General features: G+C 43.3%; 1 protein-coding gene across 2 annotated transcripts in view; it reads right to left on the reverse strand.

Moving 5' to 3' along the window:
• The window catches only part of XYLT1 (xylosyltransferase 1), a 183701-nt gene that overhangs the window by 6239 nt on the left and 155476 nt on the right, over nucleotides 1–21986 (reverse strand). For both annotated transcript variants that reach the window (XM_084536741.1, XM_084536742.1), the window contains exons 6-10: nucleotides 19223–19439; nucleotides 16328–16504; nucleotides 12350–12612; nucleotides 8697–8892; nucleotides 2470–2803 (exon numbers count right to left, since the gene is read on the reverse strand). In XM_084536741.1, coding sequence (XP_084392867.1) covers nucleotides 2470–2803; nucleotides 8697–8892; nucleotides 12350–12612; nucleotides 16328–16504; nucleotides 19223–19439 — 1187 coding nt within the window. The remainder of the gene's footprint in view (nucleotides 1–2469; nucleotides 2804–8696; nucleotides 8893–12349; nucleotides 12613–16327; nucleotides 16505–19222; nucleotides 19440–21986) is intronic.

Genomic DNA, 21986 nt, shown 5'->3' on the forward strand with positions numbered 1-21986 from the left:
GATACAAGAGTTTAGTGGCAGCTGTCAGATCTGTGCAAACATTTTTTAGAAGGACACATTTTGCACAAAACACAGATTTTTATGTATGTAACTACGTGGACTCCAGTTTCTATGTCTGGTGTATATGAGGCAGACTGGGCCTAATCATGGTGAAACAAATAAAGCAAAGTGGTATGAAAAAAGCTGCTGGAGTAACAAGTTACCTATAAGGGAGACCTTTCTAACAAGAGCTATACAGCTTTTTTAAATTATTATTATTATTTGGGGGTGAAAGAAGATGTTGGGGAGAACGACATGCTAAACCAAGCCCTACTAAAGCATACTCCTCTCTTCTGCTGACAGCTCCCAGCTAAGTCTGATGTGTGTTTTATTTTCAGTGTTAGGACAAGACAATAATACTATTCCTTCATTTTAGGAGATTTCGTCAGCTTTCATATTATCTACAACAGTAACAGAAATTATTCTTTTAGAAGTTCTAATTCTTCTGTCATACTCTCACAATGCCTTTATTTGGCAGAGAAAAATCTATTTAAGTAATAAAGTGGTGACAAACTGACAAAAGCTGGAAATCAAAGCTAAATGACAATTGCCAGCACAGAGCACAATAGTGTCACTCAGACGGAAAGCCTTAAAACAAACAAACAAAACACCCAAAAATTTGCATTGTAAATATAATTCTAACAGGAGGGGAGTGTCACTATCTGCCCTGTAATTCATTTTCTCCTTTACCTCCATACCTCAGACACATGGAGATTATGCATCCCAACATCAGTAGCAAATCACTGCTGAGGGTTTTTCCCTAGATAATATTGTTCCCAAGCTCTGTATTTCATTCCTATAGCAGATTCTCATTGCCATGTGAATGAATAGGGCTCTTTAACAACAAATATGAGCCAGATCTTCTCCTGGTCAACTGATGTGCCAACTTTTTCTTTGTTATATGTGGCAATACGGAGTGGCTCCATAGTATCAGTGGAATTATCTGAGACTCAAGAGTTTGGACCAAAGACACTTTTCGCTTTACACCATTAAGTGTGGACTCCCAGTTGAAGTCTGAGACACACTCAACTTTCCACTGCATTCTCCCATTGTATCAGAAAGCAGCAAGGTTGCTGGCTGTGTGCCACATTTTCAATCCAACTTATGCCTTAACTGTTAAATTAGCAAGGAACATGGAATTCATTATTTACGGGAGACAAGTCAGTAACAGCTGTGCTTAGAAGTAGGTTGCCTCAAACTTAAAAAACTTATTTCTCCTACACATGGTGTTCCTTCAAAATGTATCACTGTCTATTACCTAATAACAGCAGCAGGTTGTCCGTGGTTTAGTTTCTGCTTAAGAAATGATGCCACCAAATGTTAGAAGAAGAAATCAGTAAGTTAGCTGTTCTGGTGAGAAATGTGTAGAATCAGACTCCTGTTGAGCAAGATAAGGGCTGCATTAGCTCTCAGGAGTTGTCTGGTGGTGTTTGCATTACAGAAGCAGCACGTTATGCTGGAAGGTAAATGCCTGACTCAGTTTATTTGCTGCCTTGTCAGGAAGAAGAACTTCTGAAAACTTAATAGGATCATTCATGTATCTAGCAACTTTAAGATGTCTAAAGTTATGAATATTAATATTAGGCAGATGGAAGCACTCGAGCATGTTAAGCAGAAGGGTAAAGATATTCCTAGCAACAAACTTGTTTTGATCTTAGTGAATAAGAAAACAGGTGTGGCTACAAAATGTTCTCTCTTCTCACAGCCCAAGGTGCTTGGTACTGGCTGAAGAGCCAGGCACTCAAATGACGCAGGGGCTGGAGGTCTGCATATGCTGGCAGCCCAAGGATGGCTCAGTGCTGCTGCTGCAGGGAAGAAAACATTTTCTTTCAAAAAATGAAGCCTGGGTCTGAAACTGCACCTACCAGGACTGCTGCATTTATAGGTATTTCTGTAACACGAGTGTTTGGCATGTACACAGCAGTTTTTGGCAGGTATCAGGCAAAAGTGAGTGCCTGTACTTGACAACCTGTCAGGTAGCTCCGGCCGAGGGTAATTCTGACTAATCCAGGATTTCATATATTAAAGTTGTTTATCATTAAACACACAGACTTTGTCAAGATAGCAGTTGAAACATCTGTAACTCTTTATGAGCAAATGCAAATGCAAAGCTTCAGAGAAAGGTCCATTTTTCTTCCTATTTCTAAGTGATGGCTTTTATGATTACTGAGAGTCTGAACTTCTCTGCATTTTGAACTGTGCGTATTTTACAGATATAAATAGCTTTTTGTTCAAAGTGGCTGTGCTTTACAGACTGGATACAGACACTTTCGCCTGTCTTGGTGCAATAAATTCTTCTGATTTACTATTTATAATATTCCCTTATTTTCCCTGTTTCCAATGCAGTGCTACTTCATTTTTACCAACAGCATTTACAGTGAATACAGACACAGTAACTGTATTATTCCTCTACCAAATAATAAAACTTACCTTGTTTGATAGGCTGCCGATTTGAGAAGGTGAGAGGAGTGACGAGGAATTTGGTTTCAGCTACCTGTACCCAGTGGTGCAGAATTTTTATTGTCCAGACACCGGGTCGCAGGGGCAAATTCAAAGGTGGTTTGTAGTGAGTATATTCGGCACTGGATTCAATAAGAATATCATACGTTGCTGCTATTACATTGACTGGATCCACCCAAATGACAGTAACGGTGACGTTGGGGCCCTTCCCCCATTTCTGCATGCCAACTGGCTCATCTGTTGGCCCAAGGAGTCCTCCAAAGTTGCGGAAAAGCCTTTCCTTGGCGTCCCACTCGGTGCCGATCTGAAATCAGAGACCACATTGCTGCTGACATCATCTCTGCAAGCATCTGAGACCCTTGTGTCACATGAGGGCTCTCCGGACACACAAATCGTATTTCTCAAATGACATTCACAAGGGATACAAATATGACGTAAACTTGAAATTGAGGCTTTTTGTTTTTTTTTTTTGTCCATTTGCCCACTTCTGATTGATATAGATGTTTTTCCATGGTAGGAGTGGCGTCACCAGTTACAGCAGCTCTCCTCACATGGAAGTAGTCCCTGAAGAACCAAGCCTAGTGACTGGACACAGACATAGCAGTGCATATGACCCTCATCTGCTGTGTCAGCAACACGTATAATACACGTTAGAGGCAGCTACCCAGCTACTGCTAAGAGCAAGGAAGAGCATTTGCTGCCTTAGGACAAGTCACATTGGGTCCTTTGCTACAACATATACATGAGATGCTGCTTCCTTGCACCCCCTTCCTCCCTGATGCGGGAGGTTATTTCCGGTAAACTCTTTCCTTACTGTCAAAACAGTGATGTTGTTTTTTATTTATTCTCTAACTAACAGTAAAGCAGCTGATTCACAATCTAGTGTAAATATTTAATAGACCTTTCCTTTTCCTAGCAGCTTTCATATTTCAATGTTCTTTATAAGAATTTTAATCGTTCACCCATAACCCATGTGATGATACAAATTTACAAGCTGTTGCCATTAAACACTTGTACACTACTGAAAAAACACATCTGTAAACAGATAGCACAAAAACATAGTAAATTGGCCTTCTTAGGCCAACTGAAAGATTTTTTTTTTTTTTTTTTTTTTTAACTATTTTAGCACTGTATCTAGCATGTGCTTATGAGGTTGAATGTTAACAGACCAGTTCCATAAATTCTTCAAAAGAAAACAGAGTGGACCACAGGACTGAAGGTTGCCTATTGCTTTTGGACAAAGTACCCATCATCTTCCTTGTCCCATGAGGTCCCGATCCTGTGACCTCAAATCAAAAGTAATCAGTATCAAAAAAGATTTTTGAGTGACCTCATTTAAAGGAAAGAGCAGAACCCCTTGCCTCCTTTTGGAAAGCAGACATCCGATGTCGTTCCTTGGAGAATCATACCGATGTCTTCAGCAGCCTGGTACCAAAATTTCTCATAGCCCTTCGGGTGTTCTTTGGCGTTAATTTCCAATCAGCACAGATGACCTATGAGTTGACTTATTCCCTACACAGAAACCACTGGAGTCTCTTAAGTGATCTCTGGAGTACTGGGCACAGAAAGACAGGATCCTCTCTTTCAGCATATGAGGATATTAAAGATGTCCCCAGTGCCCTTGTCCCTAATCTTCACCTCCCGTGGGGCATGGGGAGACCCTGGACTCTGCTTTCCTTGAAGCATGACAAACAATTGTGGCCGATTTGCTTCAAAGCTCTTTTTGCTAGATTTCACCTTAACTGTTGAGAATAACTGGTCCCAACATAATGCCCAAATCCCCCAGACCTGGAAAACGTAACACTTACCTGATGTCAGCTACCACTGATCTCTACACGGGAAGCTGTCCAGTTCCCAGTCCCTTTTAGACCAATCACTGTGGTTGGCAGACAAATTACAGGAGGACTACTAGCAGAAAGCCACAAGGCCAGTGGAATAAAAACCTAACATCCCAAATCCATCTGTCATTATATGAATTGCTCCTATAGGACTATGACACTGCAGAGTAAGAGACAAAATGAGCCTTCTGCTACTCTGCAATCAGCACGGCAGAATGGCTGGTATTTCGGAGGTGTTTCACCTAGCACGCCAGCTAATCCAACTAGACAGCATAGCCCAGTTATCAGACCCAAGCATCGACTGCCGTGAGGAGCTGTCAGTGCGAACTCTCCTGACAAGACTGACTGAGCTTATGGAAATAAGTTCGGAAAGGAAATTTCCTGACCAGATCTTATTACCTACTCCACTGACCCTCACTGAGTGTGGCCGTATCACACCTACTGGAGCTCAGGAGACCTGGAGATGATAAAGCCACAACACGTGCAACAAATGCGCACCCTCTTGGGGAAAAGAAAACCCTGTAAGGAACAGCTTTTTGTGCCGCACCCAGTATTTATTACTGAAATATACCCAGTATTTCTTACCTTTAAGAAAGATGACTTCATCCTCCAGAATTAAACATGCTAAAGGCTTCCTTACCAATCCCAGTAATGTTCAAAGCAATAAATGGCATCAGGCCTAGCTAAGCAGAAGATTGTGTCTCATCTATGAATACTGCAGCCCCTCTAAAGCAAGGCTGATCACAAACCTCAAGAGAAAGGGAATAATGTTATTCAACTCCTGCTATCTCGAGATTTTCTAGAGACATTGAAGAAATTCAAGCTAGAACAACTTTTAGGAAGTACTGCCAGCCTTCGTCTTTGAGAATGATTTTCACCAGCAGAGAGACGCCTGCCTTCTGTGAGAAGAAACTCCACACAGATCTATCCTCACCAGCATCAAACAGCGGTGTTAGTCCCAAGAAGGGAGCTGGGGCAGGGAGTCCACATTCTCAGTGGCTGCTACTGATTTCAAACAGGTCTGTTCAGCTGCAACCCCAAAAGAAAAAGTTGAAGGATGTGGCAGGAGCACCCCTGCCATCTCACGGAGGGCCACAGGACACTAGAGGAAGGAAAGGCAGGGAGCTTCACCATCTATTTAGAGGGCCTGCCCTTTATTACCAGTTGTTTTCTCATGCTGCGCAGCTTGCAGGACAAGCTGGTTTTAGAAGCACAGTATTTTAAAAGGAATTTTACTTAACGCACTACTCAGAGGTTTATACCTCTTCTCTTGAACTTTACACAGCCGAGTCCCTGGTACTGAATTGTCTGATTTTACAGGCCAAAAGATACTACAGTCCTATAGTATTTTTCATAGCCCCTTAAAACATTTTAAGTAGGCTTTCACTTTCAAATGGAATGCACAAAGTACGGGCTGGAATCGAGCAGTAATGAACAACTGATAAAATACGAAGGGATGTGGCAGAGAAGCCAACATTTTCCACATCATTATTTTAATCACCATTATTCTGGGCTTCAAGAGCAGGCACTGAGCACGGGGTATGCTTGGAAAGCTGGAACTCGCTCACTGGCTTAAAACTCCTGTTTCTATCTCTGTTCAGTCCCAAGATAAAATTTTCCCAAGATAAATTATGCCTTGATTATGGGTTTGTGTCTCATTGCTCACCACAAACAGGACCATTAGGTTCACACAATGCACACTAATTGCCTGCCACCTAGTTTATTTTATTCTCTGTGATGAATCACAAGTCTTAACAAGCCCAGAAATGAACTTAGTGTTCCACTGATACACTCTGAGCTGAGACTAGTGCTCTACAGCGAATCAATCTTCTGTTTTCCATGTAGCAGTTATCATGGATCCAGACTAACAGGATACATAGTGTGAGCATTATGTGCAAGCCAATGTTAGGAGATGTGGGAACTTCTAAAAGAAAAGGAGATAATGATTGGAAATCTTCTCTCTTGGATTTCCTGTAATGTCATTTTATTTTCTCAGCCCAAGAATGAGTGCAGAAGCCTTGTGCAGTTCAAACAGTTATTAACCCCAGTGGCCTGTTAGGAAGCCCAGCCAGCTAATTTTTTGAGGTGACCTTTATGGGACGTATGGTGAAAAACCCTGGCCAAGACGGTAAATGTGAGAAGCAAAGCCAAGGAGCAGAGTGCAGGAAGGGCTGACTCCTGCTCGGAGAGACCCTATCATCTCTGCTGCCATTGTGGTTGTGTCTCAGCATCACAAATACACCCAGGAGCATGTTCAGTGTATTTGTGCTTTTCCTGGTTGGTCTCACTGGTGTGAGCTGGGAGAGGGAAAAAGCTCCCAGCCCAAACACCTCCATTCCATTTTAAATTTCTGCCAGATTATAGGATAAAATTTGTTGAAAAAAACACAGCAGTTTTATGTCTCAATAAGCTCAAATCCTACGTTTCTTTTCTGGTGTTTAACCTGCTAAACATTGGTGCCCTCATCTTAGCCGAACAGCTAAATTTGCTTTACACTGGCTGGACTTTGACAAGGAAGTGGCGTTTTAATTAGCAGCAGCAGCAGAGAGGCTTTCCAGCCATACTGAAGCTGAAGAGGTTAATGCTGGATTTATACCAGGGTATCTGAGAGAATAATTTGGCTCAGAGGCAGAGATGACTGCAGGCCAAGGTAAGGGAGAAAGTAAAATAAACAATTAAGAAAAAATTAAATGATTGACTTTGCACCTCCTGGTCTTTTAAAATATGAATCATCTATGAAAGGAGGGGACCATTCATGAGTTTAGGCGAGAAAAAATAATGAAAACAAGTAAGCAGCCACCAAAACTGTTTTCACAGATTTTAAATGGAAGAAAACATTTCCTCAGCCTGAAAAAAGCTGAGAGGTGATTAAATCCTCCCCATGCTTTGCACTCACACAGCGTCGCTGCAGCAGCAGACCACACAGGGCTGTCTGCAGACCAGCCGTGGTCCATGAGGCCATGAGGACTGGCTCATTAGCCTGGTGGGATTCGGGCATCCTCCCTGCAAGACACCACGCTCGGCAGAGCTGTGAGCACAGCACAGCAGCAAGCAAAGCAACCAACATGCTGCTGCTGCTTCATCAGGGGAGACTGATGCTGGGCACTGCTGCTCCAGGACATCTGTGGGCCAGGCTCGTGGCTGCTGCAGGGCTCGTTTGGGGAAAAAAGGTTTGGTTCTAATGCCCTGGGAAAAGGGGGAACCGGGCAAGTGGCCAGTGAGTAAATTCTGATCCCGTGATTGCGTCCTCCCTACACCTGAAACAAAGTCAGATGTAATCTTTCTAAATACTTTTATTCGAGTTCTAAAATACTGAGATAATGTATTTGGTTTGATCATGCAATTAGAAAAAACTCTTCCTGCTGCCAGCCCAGTTGCTTTCGAAAGAAAGATTCAGAGCAGGCATCAGGCTGAAGGCGAGATTAAAAGTATCAAATAAACAGCAGAAGTACTCCTACAAATCACAAGAATTAAAGCCTGTATGATCATTTATCACTGCATGAAATGGCAAGTCTACCATCAGACACACTGATAAACGAAACACACCTTCCATCCATCTCTTTAATGGCACATTAATGTCATGGATTTGCCATGCACACCAAAACACTGAATCCTACCTAGGCATTTCTTAATTGCCCAAGAAGACGGTAATTTATGGACTTGGCCATAATGACTGGAACGCATTTGTTCAATCAATTTTGTGCCTTAATTGAAATTTGTGGCTTAACAGGAAAAATCACGAAATTAACTGCTCAGACAGCTGTATCTTTAAAACAGAACACAGATGTCAGGTCCTATTAGTGGTCAACTTTCCTGATGTATTTTAGGGTACACTTTTTACAGTGTACGTCAGATGCGGAGACAACTCCCTACAAGAAATAACAGGATTTGTGGGAAATCTCATCCACTGCTGTGATAATTTTCTCTTTCATGTTACAGTATCAATATTATACTCATATGTGGCACTGCTGCCTATCACTAGCTTTATGTATGTTTTTTTTTTTCCCCCCAGCATATTCTTGAGAGGAATGCTTACCACATCCCTGTTCACATCTGGAGCTGCAGAAACATCACATTTTTCAGCTCCCACGTATCTTTCACAGCAGTCGTAACAATCACAATCACAAAACTTTTAAGTTTCTGAGCCCCTTTTACAACAGTAAACACCTTCAGTTTGTCAGCAAGGAATGAGAATATTCAGGGTAACGTAAGAAGTGAGGGTTCACCGCAGTATTGCCTTTAAAAAAGAAGCTGTGCACTACACTGCAGAGCCACTCTGAGCTAAAAATTACATGGAAATATGATTTCCAAAGGCTGCTGAGCTAGCATGCAATCGTTTGGGTGGCTATGAATACTCACCTCTGAGAACTGTAACCTTCCAAAATCGCTGGGTGGACTTGCGATCTTGAAGACTTTCTTTGGCATTACCCATGTTTCCAAAGTCTCTAGTTTGCTGACAGCCAGGTTGGTGGCATGGTGTTTAATTAGGAAACCTTGGAAACGGTCAGCAAGGAAGTAAAGGTGGACGGAAACTGGGTGGCCCATGGGATAGTATCTGTAAAACAGCACATGCACACGCCCATTGGTTACACACGAGAGACATGAAATCTCCGCTTACTTGGAGATAATGGCTTAAGAAGCATTCATTTTAACTAGAAAATTCACCACTGTACGTTAAGAGATTTCAAATGTGTTCATGACTCATTATCAAATATTCTTAGGCTGTTCTGATTACCCTAAAACATAGAAGTTACTAAGAATATAAACTCATTCAGAAGCTACCCAGAGCTTTAAGCTCCTTAGGAGATACCTCCACATGCCAGAAAACTCCCCTCCCTTACTAACTGGGTAAAAAAGTGGGTAAAAAGTGCCACCCATAGATATACATTAATAGGTTGTTTACAAGGATAAATGATGTTCAAGAAATGTATTTATTGCTCTGAATCAGCGTTCTTTTTTTCTGCCCTCACCAGGGTTAGTCCCCGATGGTACCTGATGATGGGACAGCAGCAGGCTGGGGACAGCAGAGGGTGCTGCGAGGCTGGGTGAGGGCGAGCTGATGCCCCACACCGTGCTGTGCCAATAAATCTGGTCTCCAGCTCATGCCCCAGGGGCAGCGCTCTGCAGGGTTGCACAGCAGTGGTGGACACTAGGATCCAGTCCCCGTATTTTAGGGAATGGACTTCATGTTCCTTAAAGATTTGAGATGGAAATTGCCATTTTTTTAATTTTTTTTTTTTTACTTTCTCATAATTAAAAAGAAATGGGAGAAAAAAGGTCAAACACAAAGGAAAAACCTCTAATTGGAATACTTGGGAGCCTTCTCTTATGGTTTGGATTTTAGAGACCATGTAGTCATTGACTCAAATAATTAAAACTTGTGGTCAATTGTCTGCTGTAATCTTAGAAAGAATTGCGATGATGTATGTGTGCACATATGGATGAAAAAACAACTTAAAATATGTTCATGGCTCTGAAATCGAGTAATTTGCTACTCACAGCCCTGACGTTAATTGTCAATCAGGTGTGCTTCCAACACATTTAGAACCAACCAGTATCAAACCTTCCCAGTCAAGTCAGCTAAGACTGACCCCTTATGCTAGTTATTATAGCCCAAGACACTAGCAGGAAGAGAGCTAACCAAGAATGACTTCCCATTACCAGACACCAGCAACACCCAGAAGGAAGTCTCTAGAGCCTAAGAAATAAAGATAACAAGACGGGGTACAAACGGGGCAGCACTGAAGGACTGAGGAAGAGCACAGCAAAGCTATGCAGCCAATATCAGCAACAATCTGACTTCTGTGCAGAGCACTAAGGCCTCCTGTTTTATATATGCGCAGCAGCAAATATTTACAATATTCTTGAAATAGTCTGAGTAAATTGTCTCTTGGCAGCAGTGAGTAAAAACATCTAGAGATGGAGAGAAATAAATTAAATCTCAATCGCACATTAGCATTGCTTCCACTGAAGATGCTGATATGCAATCTAATTTGGTACCAGAGCAGTCTGCAGGGGGCACATCTTTTTGACGCTGTGAGCTAGCCCTTGTTAGAAAAGTGTGCAAGGCAGCTTCTCTTACAGAAGTCTCCTGGGCAGCTGTGGGAGGCAGCATGGGATTGACTCCAAATGTGATGTGAAGCGGTCGAGGCTTTCCTCGCAGTGCCTGCAGCAGTGTGAAATGAGCTGGGGTTGTGACTGCAATATCAGCTAACTTCCTGCTGCTGCGGGCCCTAACAGCACAGGGAATATTGTCAAGGTGCTCAGCCCAAATATATTCCTGCTGTTACTGCTTTAGAGACATGCAAAATTACGGGAGGGCAGGAGTAAGTGCATATATGCACACGTGGAAAGACAACAGAGTATCCAGAGAGAAAAGATGTGAATCATAAACCTGAGGGTTACCCATTTTTCTGTGATTTAAACTGGACATTGATGCTTTGAGGGGGCTTAGGTAGGTATGAAAATGAAGCCTCCGCTAGCTATCACTGCTTGCAGTTGTTCCTTGCACTGTTTTGTGAGGCTGCAGCCCACTGTAAAGGAGCTTCGCTTTATCCTGGAGACAGCTGCAGTCAGTGGGGGATGATGCGACTTCCCTATATATAATCTGAGCAAGCTTGAAAAGCACCTTGAGTTCCTGTGCAGTGAAAAGCTCCCCAGAAATGAAAATGATTATTGATATAAATCATCATCGGAACACCACCAAAAGGAATAAGCACAGAAGTAATTGTTAAATTATTTCAGTGCTGGTTATACATAGCTCTCATCCTCGCTGCTGCCTTCACTCTGCAGGACAAATGACCCCAGGACTTCTTTTGGTCTGCCTTTATTTCATGTAAGGAAGTCAGGCTACTAGTGATTATTTATATCTAATTGTTATTGATCATTTATTGCTTTGCACTGGTAACCTTTACTGGCAAGGCTGTAATAGGAATCTGGACCACTTAGTGCCACATCTTTCTAAATAGGACATTGCTCAGCACTTCCATGACTAGGTAAGAAGGTCACGGCGCATTCAGTTCCTTAAAGAACACAAGAGGGGCCAACTCTATCTGTCAAAACACAAGGACTCTCTTCCATGCTTGCTGACTTAGGCTGTATGTGTTTTCCATTAAGATTACAAAAGGCAGGGTCCCAAAAATACGCTCTGAAGAAGGAATTAAGAGACTGTAATGTAAGACTTTAAAAGAAGAACCCTCTCAGCTTTAAATCTAAACAGCTTCAGATGTGTTTGCAGGCAGCAAGCATCCACCATGAGGTGAGTCTTTTCTGTTGAAGTCTAAAACCAGGAATTCTTCCTTCAAAACCGTTTTATACTGAACTCTTATTTGCTAGACTTACATATTTTAAATTCATTTTTCACATAAGTTTTTTTTTTTTTTCTCCTCCAGTAAGGGCCTTTATTTGCTATATATATGTATATATTTATATATACATACACTTTATTTATTTGATGTTAATGGATCCCACCTGTTGCAAGATTTTTGGCACAGACAGCTGCAGGAAGCAAGCAGCAAACCCAGCTTGAGCAAGTAGTTCTCTGTGCACCCAGGGGAGCAAACACGCAAGGGCCATTAACCAGCCTGGTTTAGATTAATTCTGAAATCCTGTCCTGTGCTTTTCGTAAGCATAATAGAGGTGAACATGACCTCTGCTGCAATCACACGGAGGGTTTAGGAGCTGTGGGTATAATACACTCACTGAAATTAATAAAGAAAACGCAGCAGTGGGGGCAGCAGCACCCAACTGGATTCTGTCAGTCTTCATCAGGCTGCAAAGGAGCTCCTTAAAAGTGCAGAAAACAGGTCACATAACGTCAGCCCTGACTAACCAACAGTTTATTACAGGCATAAATACTCCTGGAAATAAGCGCTTTACTCTTGCAGCTGCCTGGCCCTGCTTGTTGCGCTCTGAGCCAGGACATCCAAGTGGATGAACCTCCTCCAGCATCCTGCAGTCCAGCCTGCCTCCTCAGAAACACCCAGAAAAAAGACAGAATGACCCAAACTAACCGGCAGCTGTTGTCTCCAGCAGTGTGAAATGAAGTCTCTGCTCTCCGCAGGCCCAGGCGGGAGAATGCGTGGTACATGGTGAGCGCGACGTCGCTGAGGGTGTGCACGCCATCGGGCTCGTCGTACACGTTCTCCCAGTACGACCGGAGGCCAGGGGTGCCAGACGGGTAGTTGCCATACAGGTAATAGTCCAGCTGGCCAATTATCTCCTGATTGACCACAGCTTCAAATTTGCGGGCAAAGAAAGTCGGCCTGGCAGTCTGCTGTGGGGATACAAAAGGAAAAGACACCAGAGTGAGCTCCCATTTTCAGTCACGACACTGTCCTAAGCAATAGGTTGGAGCTGAGGGCATGAAGAGAACTTCCCCACAGCCAAAGGTGACTTAAACAGTGACCATGGTGAGATTCAGATACAGACTATGCAATTCCTTGGTGAAAATGGTTCTGCTCTGCTGCAGAAATGCAGAGCCCTGCCCTCCCTGCAAGCCTCTCCTGTGGAGAACAGGCGGCCATGATGTGAGGCCTACGTGCGTGCAGCCAGCCCGACGCCTCCATGTAGGCTGGCCCTACACAAATGCTCTGCCCTGGGCTAAGCGTCACCCTTTCAGAATAAATTCCTTTGCAAACAGGAATAAGGCTCACAATGCCCACCAAGGATGCTGAATCAGATCAGACCAACAGAGAAGCCCAGCAGAGGTCTTCATACCAGCCAGTAGGCTTCAGGTGCCCTTACTGGGAAGTTCTCCATCAGTGAGGCTTAGGGGAGACGACGCTGAGGTTTTGAGAGAACATACTGCTGTTGTGTGAAACCCCAACTGAACGGGGTGATTACAGCAGTCTCTGTAGCTCTCCTCGATATATTGTCATTGCAGACAACCTTATCTTCCTGATTTTTCAGGCAGTACTGCATTCAAATGAGGGGAAAATGCTAAATCATTTTAGGACATGAAAATGAAGGCAAATTAGATGTTACGGCTGTTGCTAATATGTAGGATATGGTAAAAATCGTGTTAAATAAAACGGGCAGTTTAAGGAAAATCATGGGTTGCACTGTTACTCTTCTGATAGGAAAGGATCCTTTGTTACTTGGACATGGGATTTTAGAGCACTGTACATTGTTTATTGGTTTGAAAAACATTTTTGGAAGAAAAATGAATTGAGTATGACAAGTAGCCATTTAAAACATCAGAAATTCAACATTTTTCATATCTATCTCTTATGATGCATTTTATCCCTTCTGTCTGATGACAGACAGAACAAATAACACACAACTCCATCATTTGCGTCATCCAATTAAATGGTTCAAGTGGGTCAGTTGTTTTGAAATAATGCCTAGGATAACCCTGGAAGTCAACTCGCATTAAGGTAAGGTGAACTTTTAAAACTCAGTCACAATTCCTCAATCACTTTACAAACTACTCTGCAGGCACATACTCTCACAGGGAAGAGACTATTTACAGCAGAATAGCTAATGCAATGTGCGAACATGTCTCAGTGAAAACAAAGCTGTAGGAGGTTAGACAGAGCTAATGCTGGTGAATAAAACAGGGCAGGGCTCATCCTCTGCTCTTGAGGACAAGTGGTGTGATGCAGCTTGCATCCATACAGCTTGGACTGTTCCCTATGGACAGAGAGGCCTCATTTACCTGCGCTGGCTGTAGGGAACAATCCCTGGCCCTTTCTCCTGAGCCATGCTCAGGCATCGCTAGTTGGCATGGGTCAAAAATATGCCACAGAGAATGCTAACATTTAAACAGTGTGGATTTCTGTGTGCCAGTTCTTAGCCCATGGCCTGGTCTTGCTTCGTGTATTGGTGTAAATACAATAAAAATGGCTGCTGTAACTCAAGACGAAATATGGTGCTTTCACCTGACTAGTGACACAGACACAAATTTCTTTCACATCTGGTTTCAAAAGCAGTTATCCTCATAGCCCACAGAGATACCAGCATTACTGCACAGCTTGGGTTCTTTCCCTGATGTCCATTTTTGCATATTTGCAGGAAAAAAAAGTCACTTGAAGCAATGCTCATTTTATTTATCTTAGTGCATGAATGCCTTGTTTCTCTCCTCAGAACGAATTCTCTAAGCCAGACACTACCCTTAATTCAAGAGCCTTCTCCAGCCCTTCTCCGGCACCTGCCTCAGCCAGGTCTGATGGCTAGCTTTTAGGGAAGCAACACAAACGTCTGGATATCAAGACTGTGAGACAGCAGCTCTATTATTCCCAAATACCTGGTTAGCAGGAACCAGTATAATTTTGAAAAAAAAAAATCTGTGCAAGAAATTTAAGATAACTGTCATGGCAGAAGACAACATTACTTTTTCTCTGCAGGTGCTAACCACATTGTGCCAGGAGCCACCTCCCGCTGCCTTGCTCTGGAAGGCTTTCCACATGCAGGAGGGATGGGGAAGGCTCTCTCTGTGTCAGCCTGGAGACCCTGCGGCACTGGAACATGTCATTAGGCAGGCAGGCAGCAAAGCATCCTGTGGGCACGGGGCTCAGAAGAGGCAGAGCAGCATTTTGCCTCTATGGATTTGTTGCTATGGTGGTAACAGGATTCTGGGAGAGAGGCCACCTGCGGCTGAGGCTTCTCAGCTTCTGACCGATCCCATAGAGATTTTTGGTCTGCACTTGACACAATTGCAGGTACACTACTGGTTTATACACTACTCAGAACCCATCAGCTTTTCAAAGTGCTTTGTTTTGCCTTGCTAGTGTTTGGGCATGGGTTCTGAGATGCCAAGGAGTTCAAAAGTGCCTGAGACGGTTGAAAATTCTTTTGAGGATGTTCGTTTTTACTCTGAGGCGGCACACACTGTGGGCTCTCTGATCTCCTCCTCTGCAGCTTGCTTTGTGCCTCTGTGGGAACTGCTGGCAAGCCCTCTGGTGCGGTGTGTTCATCTGAGGGGCTCTCTTATCGGGCAAGTGTCAGAAGTTGCCTTTACATCTATTCTAATGCTGATCTTTCCCTTGCTGCTCAGCTTGCCCGATTGTTTTCTGAAATGTTGTTGTGGCTTGTTTTCCCAGCTCAGAGCAGGTCAGCCTTTGCAGACTTGCAGGAGCATTTTAAGACTTGCCATTTATTGTGTGTTGGAGATTTTCCTGGGATCAGAGTCTGGGACAGCAGAGCCTCTCTTAGATCACATCTCATTTGCTCTTTTTGTGAGCGCCCGTGTCACTGACTTCACTCGTGTCTGGTAGGCAGCACAGTACAATAAAGAAATGGTCTCTGTTTTGAAGCAGTCATCATTTTTGTGCTGTAGGGTAACACATTCCCCATCCCACACAAAGCCTGAACAAATATGCTTTATGCAGGGAACCTCAAGGAGCTGTAAGGACAGAACTGCAGATCTGGTGACCTTGAAACAAGCAGTCATTCATTCTTAACAGAGGATACACAGGCCAGATACAGTCTGGAGAGCCACTGCTCCCCTGAGCACAAGGATTTGCTCTCATGTCTGTCTTGAGGAAATCGTATCACAAAGGAACTGATTAAACTTTTTGAGGCAGTCCTGCCAAGCCTGGTTGACTAGCAGGCACTCATTTTTAAGCCTTATTCCAAAGACAAAAAAAAACACTTCTACATAATGAAAGCCATGACATTCATAAAATCACAAAAGCACCTGAGCTGGAACTTCAAAAACCAAACCAAACCGCTGCAGTATGAGGTGTGTCAAACTTCCCTCCTTTCTAGCACAGCAGATCCACCAATGCCAGATCCACCAGTCCAAAGAGCCTGCCCACTTGGGACCTTGCCACACAGCAGTCAAGGGTTAAAATACAGAAGAACAGATTTGTCATTCTCCTAAAGTGAAGATGAGAGCATCCTCACAACTCTTTCTCCACCTTGCTCGATGGGGTGGAAGCTTCCCTTCCTACAACCTGCTGCAGCCAAGTAGCTGGATTGCTCTCCACACCCTGGCAGAGGTGGAAAACCTACTTTGTGGGTACCAGAGAAGAGAACAGTTCAGTTACCTGGAATCTGTGGAAGTCTGCTGGTTTGAAGTCATTAGGTGAACAGCCACACCAGTCAACGATGTGCTTGTACTGACACTTGCAGCCAAGTTTACGATTCCAGTTTGTGATACGCAGATTGTTGTCCACCATGGAGTCACAGTATGGGCTATTTTCCAGAACAGTGTGAAAGAAGGACTGCAAGAAAACAGATCAGATCAGTGCATTCACGCCTTTGGACTTTCTTTCCTATGGGCCTGAAGCTAATGCAGGTGACTTACTTTCTCTCAGAACGCGAGAATTACTGAGCTCTACCATTTTGCCATGTACGAAGAGCACTCCACACATACACATTCTATTGAGCCTGAAAAATCCCAGCACACTACACACAGACACCCTCAAACTGTAATAACATACAGTTGAGGCCATTCCACAATAACATAGCACAGAATAATCATACTTCTGAAATGACCAGCTTTGGGCATCAGGATCCAAAGGGCTCCAGGAAAGGCATCAGTGCTAGCAATTACTTTACTTTTATTTCAGCTGTAAGAGCAGTTCTTAGAAACTCCCATTTTTTCTCTTTGTAACTTAGTCCTAATGGTCTAACAGATTTAGGACTATTTTCCTGAGCAATGTATTGATGATAAATCTCAAGTTGTTTCCGAAGACAATTCTCAAACCACAGCCACCACCCTGGTAACTACGCAAAATGGTCTCAGCTCCTGTGTGGGTCTATGCATCTTCCAGCACTCTGAAACCACTGCTAGTTGAATGGCCTTGTACTGAAATACACAGTTCACCCCAGGCATCAGAAGGACATTCTGCCTCCTGCAATTACAGCTGAAATCATAAGTCTTTATTTGCTGACTCAAGGCACGAAGGAATTCCTATTGGGCTATCCTAATTATATCTCCATAGTATCAGCTATTACATAAATCATGAGTAATGGGGACTGATATAGCAGGTTAACAGGTCAGTGAAGGCAGGGTGATTTTAAGAAGCTAGCCATGTATCTTGCAAAGAAAATCTTGTAGAGAGAAGCTATGGAATAAGATCAAATTTAGCTCTGCAAGAGATAATTTTAGGAGCAGTGACTTCTCTTTAAAATCAGTAATAGCAAGATCTATAAATAACCAGCAAAACACTAGCATGGCTGGCCCCCAAATAATCCCCCTACCCTTTTTAATGTTAAATGACAGCTCAGTGAATACGGATTTTATGCTTGAACTGTGTGGTTAAAACCCATAAAGGCATCCATTCTCATTCAAGCGAGAGGAAGAAGAAAAAAAAACCCTACCCAATTACCCATTGCCCTGTGTCCTTTCATAATGATACAGAAATTTTTCCTAGATAATGGATGAAAAGGTTATCGGAGTTGAGAGAAAAGGTGATTTTTAACAGAAATGGGATTAAAGCAAGATTATTCAACGTGTGTGTGGAATAATAAACTCCTATCATAAGATGACAATCGCTGCACTCCACTGCAAGCTAATAAGCCTAAATTTGCAAGATTGGTCTCATCAATCCCTCAGAATGTTCAGGGGCTGCTAGCAAGGGTGAAAGCTGTCATTTTAAAGGCAGTCACAGGGTCTCGTTGGGATGGCTGCATGCTACGTACCCTGGGAGCAGAGCTTGACACGCCAGGGCAGCGCTGTACCTGCCGGGCAGGTGTAGCACAGCCTGCAGGGCTCCAGGCTCTGTTAGGAAAAACCACGTCTCCCTGACAAACTGCTGCATGCCAGACAAAAACCCATCCTGGTGTGCGCTCCTGTCTGCACCACATGTAGCCAAACAATTCCTGAGTGATCTAAATGGCTTGTGATGATGCCTTCTAGCTGAGTTTTGAACAGAACAATAAACCTCTGTTGGTAGAATTCTTATTCTTACATGAAAGGGATGGGTAATAGGAAAGCTACTTATGAAGACAATTCACCAGGTCTAATAGCCTTCAAAGGCTTTGCAGAGGAACAATTCGCAAGTAAATGGCAGCCGGATTTTTGGTTGTTCAGTAATTGATTAATAGGCTCAAAAGTATAAAACAAAGCCACTCGTTGGAAAGATGTCCCACTAACAAAGAAATCGACTGAACAACTGCAGAAGTAGTTCTAACTCTAAAGGGCTTACTCATCACGAGAGTCAAATTTTCATCACCAACAGCAGGATGATTCCAAGCCCACTGAAATCAGGCAAAATCCTCTGATTTCCACACACGGGTCAGGGCCCGGCCCTTAGTGTGAAGCGCAGCCTTTACTCAGCTGAGTTTAAGAGGGGCTTACGGCTTAAGAGGGGCTTGAGAGGGACCACTGAGGTGCTTGTCCCCCTGTACTTGGCTCTGGCGAGGCTGCACCTCGAGTGCTGTGTTCAGCTTTGGGCCCCTCACTACAAGGAGGACATGGAGGCCTTGGAACATGTCCAGAAGCTGGAAAAGGTCCTGGAGCACAAGTCCTGTGAGGAGGGGCTGAGGGAGCTGGGGGGGTTGGTCTGGAGAAGAGGAGGTTCAGGGGAGACCTCATTGCTCTCTGCAACTACCTGAAAGGAAGGTGTGGGGAGCTGGGGGTTGGCCTCTTCTCATGGGTAATCAGTGATAGGACCAGAGGGAACGGCCTCAAGGTGTGCCAGGGGATGTTTAGGTTGGAAATGAGGAGACATTTCCTCTCATAAAGAGCGGTCAGGCACAGGGATGGGTTGCCCAGGGAGGTGGTGGAGTCACTGTCCCTGGGGGTGTTCAAGGAAAGGTTGGACGTGGTGCTTGGGGACATGGCCTAGTGGGTGATGTTGGTGGTAGGGGGATGGCTGAACCAGGTGATCTTGGGGGGCTTTTCCAACCATTATGATTCTAGGATTCTGTGATCTCTGGGACAAGCACAAAAGTTGCAGTTTTGAAAACAGAAGGATTGCTCTGAATTCACATACCTCAGCAGGCAGCAATGTGTAAGAATAAAACCTCTTCATCTTTGTTACAAGATCATCGTTGGAAAAAGTCACGTACTCCACAAACTTTCTGTTGAGAAGAAACCAGTCCGACCCTCCATCGACAGCGATTCCCTCTGGGATCTTCCGGTCCCCCAGGCGCCACATGTGTGTATCGCACTCCAGAAAAAGCCGATCCAGCCCCTGTTTTCGAATAAATCTGAGGGAGTACAAAACCAGCCATTAGAAGTTAATTTGTGTTTTGTTATCAGCACCAGCTCTATAAATAAAGAAGCTACTTTCTCAAACAATAAAAGGATAGAGAGGTCACTTGTTTATATGTCTGCTCTACTCACAAATAACACAGAGAGGTTTAATAAATGATTAATAATTTATACATTCAGTTGTAGGGGCAAAGATCAACAGAATGCTTTTAAATGTCATTTACACCTTCTGTTGTTTTAAGACAAAACTGTGCAAATTACAGAGCCCTGCGGTGTGAAAATCTGTAATGTTCATTAACTCTTTACACCGGAAAACCTCCATAATGTAAAAAGGAACGAAACCCAACCTGTGTGATAGGCTTCTGCCTCAAAATAAACGTGTAATTTTTAAAAAACAGCAAACTCTACAGGAAGGCAAAATGACCAATTACCTTCTATGTTATTATTCCATGAATTCTTCTACTGGGGTATAGTTAATTAGGAAGAAATACAATTGCATTGCTCTTTGCTGTAGAATGAGTATGTTCGCTCCATTTTCAAGTCTATAGGGAATATTTTGTTTACTGCTGAACCATGAATACGAGGAGCAACTGCAGAACTGTAGTGTTATGGAAATGAATTATTTGAGACCAATATAACAAGAATAAAGAGTTGGGAAATCAATCTGTGTTTGCAAACACGTTGGACTAGATGCCCACACATGCTTGGGGACCGTCTGATACAGGTTTCTATTTGTTATTCCATTTTCAGAATAATTTCCCCAAAAGGGAAGCAGGACAGCCATGAATTAGCACACATTTACGCATGGGGACTGAGTGCATTAATAACAGCAAGTTGCTGTACTGAATACATCCCACGTGTTCCGAGGAGTAAGAAACGCCAGCTAACCAGGCTGTTTGTAGTAACGAACATGCACAAGCTAATGGGCCAAGACCGCAGGTCTCACCGGATTTAAGACTGCTGGCTAACAGAAGCTGCAGAACCTACTGAGAAAAGCACAGCATAAGAAGTTTATTTCCTTCTGGGCTGCGCACAGATGGTGTGAGACCAGCTTCACCCTGCCCCACGCTGCACTGGCAGAAGAAGCAGCCCCCCAGCACCTGCCCTTGGAGCCACTGCTGCTGGGGCAGCACGCTGCCTTGCCCGAACAATACTGAGCTACACCAGCTGTGGTACTGGGCTTCTCAGAAATGTTTTAGGGTTAGGAAGTCAAGAAAACATTTAAATGGTCCTTAAACATGTGCAGCCCAAGGAAGGAGAAATGAAGCAAAAGCTAAGGAACACCAAACCTTTCTGGACTGCTACGTCTGGGAACAGGAGCATCTGCCCACCTTGTATGCTGACTCCCTAAAGTTTCATTCCATACCAATCAAAGAACCGAGAAGAAGTTATAAAACAGTGCGTATTAATTTTCAAAAGGACCACAAATGACTTCAGGGTCTATGTCCTGCTGATAGCTCTGTCCCTCTTCTCACAGTATGAGAAGAATAGCTCCTCTGTTAACACAACAGTGCCGAGAATGTGCAGACGTGAGCAGCAGAATTTTTCTTTCCATGAACAAGTTTCTAATTTCATGTTCCATTATAAAGGATAATAGAAAAGTCTTGCAATTTTAATGCAGTGCTCTGGAATGTAATCTTCAAATTCAATATTTATGCAGTTATCTCCAAATCAAATATTAATATGCCTGAAAGTTTGGTCATTTATTTATTTCCTTCAAAACTAAGTGCTCATTTGACTTAATTATTTTAAGAAAATAATGGAATTTTATTGACCATATTGAAACAGGAACTCAAAGTTTTTTTCCATGAAGTCATTTCTTCCAGCTGCTATCATCCCGTATTCTCATTTTCAAACAGAAGGTTTTCTGATTGGAACAGAACCCCCCAAACTACAAGAACTCCTGACCATTTCAAAAACCCTCAACATACAAACTACCTCAGCCTACATTACACGATCCCCAAAAGCTCAGTTATACAACTTCAGCTTTACTGTCCGAAATTGGCAATGGAAGAGTATGGCCACTTTCAAAGCAGGATGTCTAGTCTCTCACAGCTTCATGTTTTCCAAAATAGTCAACAGGCTCCTTTTTTGCATACATTTCTTGCACACAGTTCTATGATTTTTTGGGTTAATGGCTAGGACAAGCAAATCTTGGCATACAGAGTGAAGAAAGACAATCCCTGTGAGCACAAGATTTTTCACAATAAATCTCAGTCCCCAAATTCTGTACAACAAGGTTCTTGGAAGAAAACTAAATGCACTTTCCAACCATTTCTCCTCCAGCAAGCCAGCACAGCCCAACTGACGAGCAGCAATACCTCTGGGGACCTGCAAACTGCAACTCTTTTGCTAATGCTTCTTGAAGCCTTCCTAGGAACATCACATCAGGCTCTAAGTAGCAGTATCCAAATAGGAAGCAGCACTTCTCAGAAGGCTCACTGTTCCTTGGCCTGCTTCACACACGGTTATTAGACCTAAACAGTGTAACATGCTAGCATAGCAAATGGTTTCGATTTATCTGTGAAGCTCTCTATTGGGCA

This window comes from Aythya ferina (assembly GCF_964211825.1).
Source record: "Aythya ferina genome assembly, chromosome: 15".
In the NCBI taxonomy this organism is placed as follows: domain Eukaryota; kingdom Metazoa; phylum Chordata; class Aves; order Anseriformes; family Anatidae; genus Aythya; species Aythya ferina.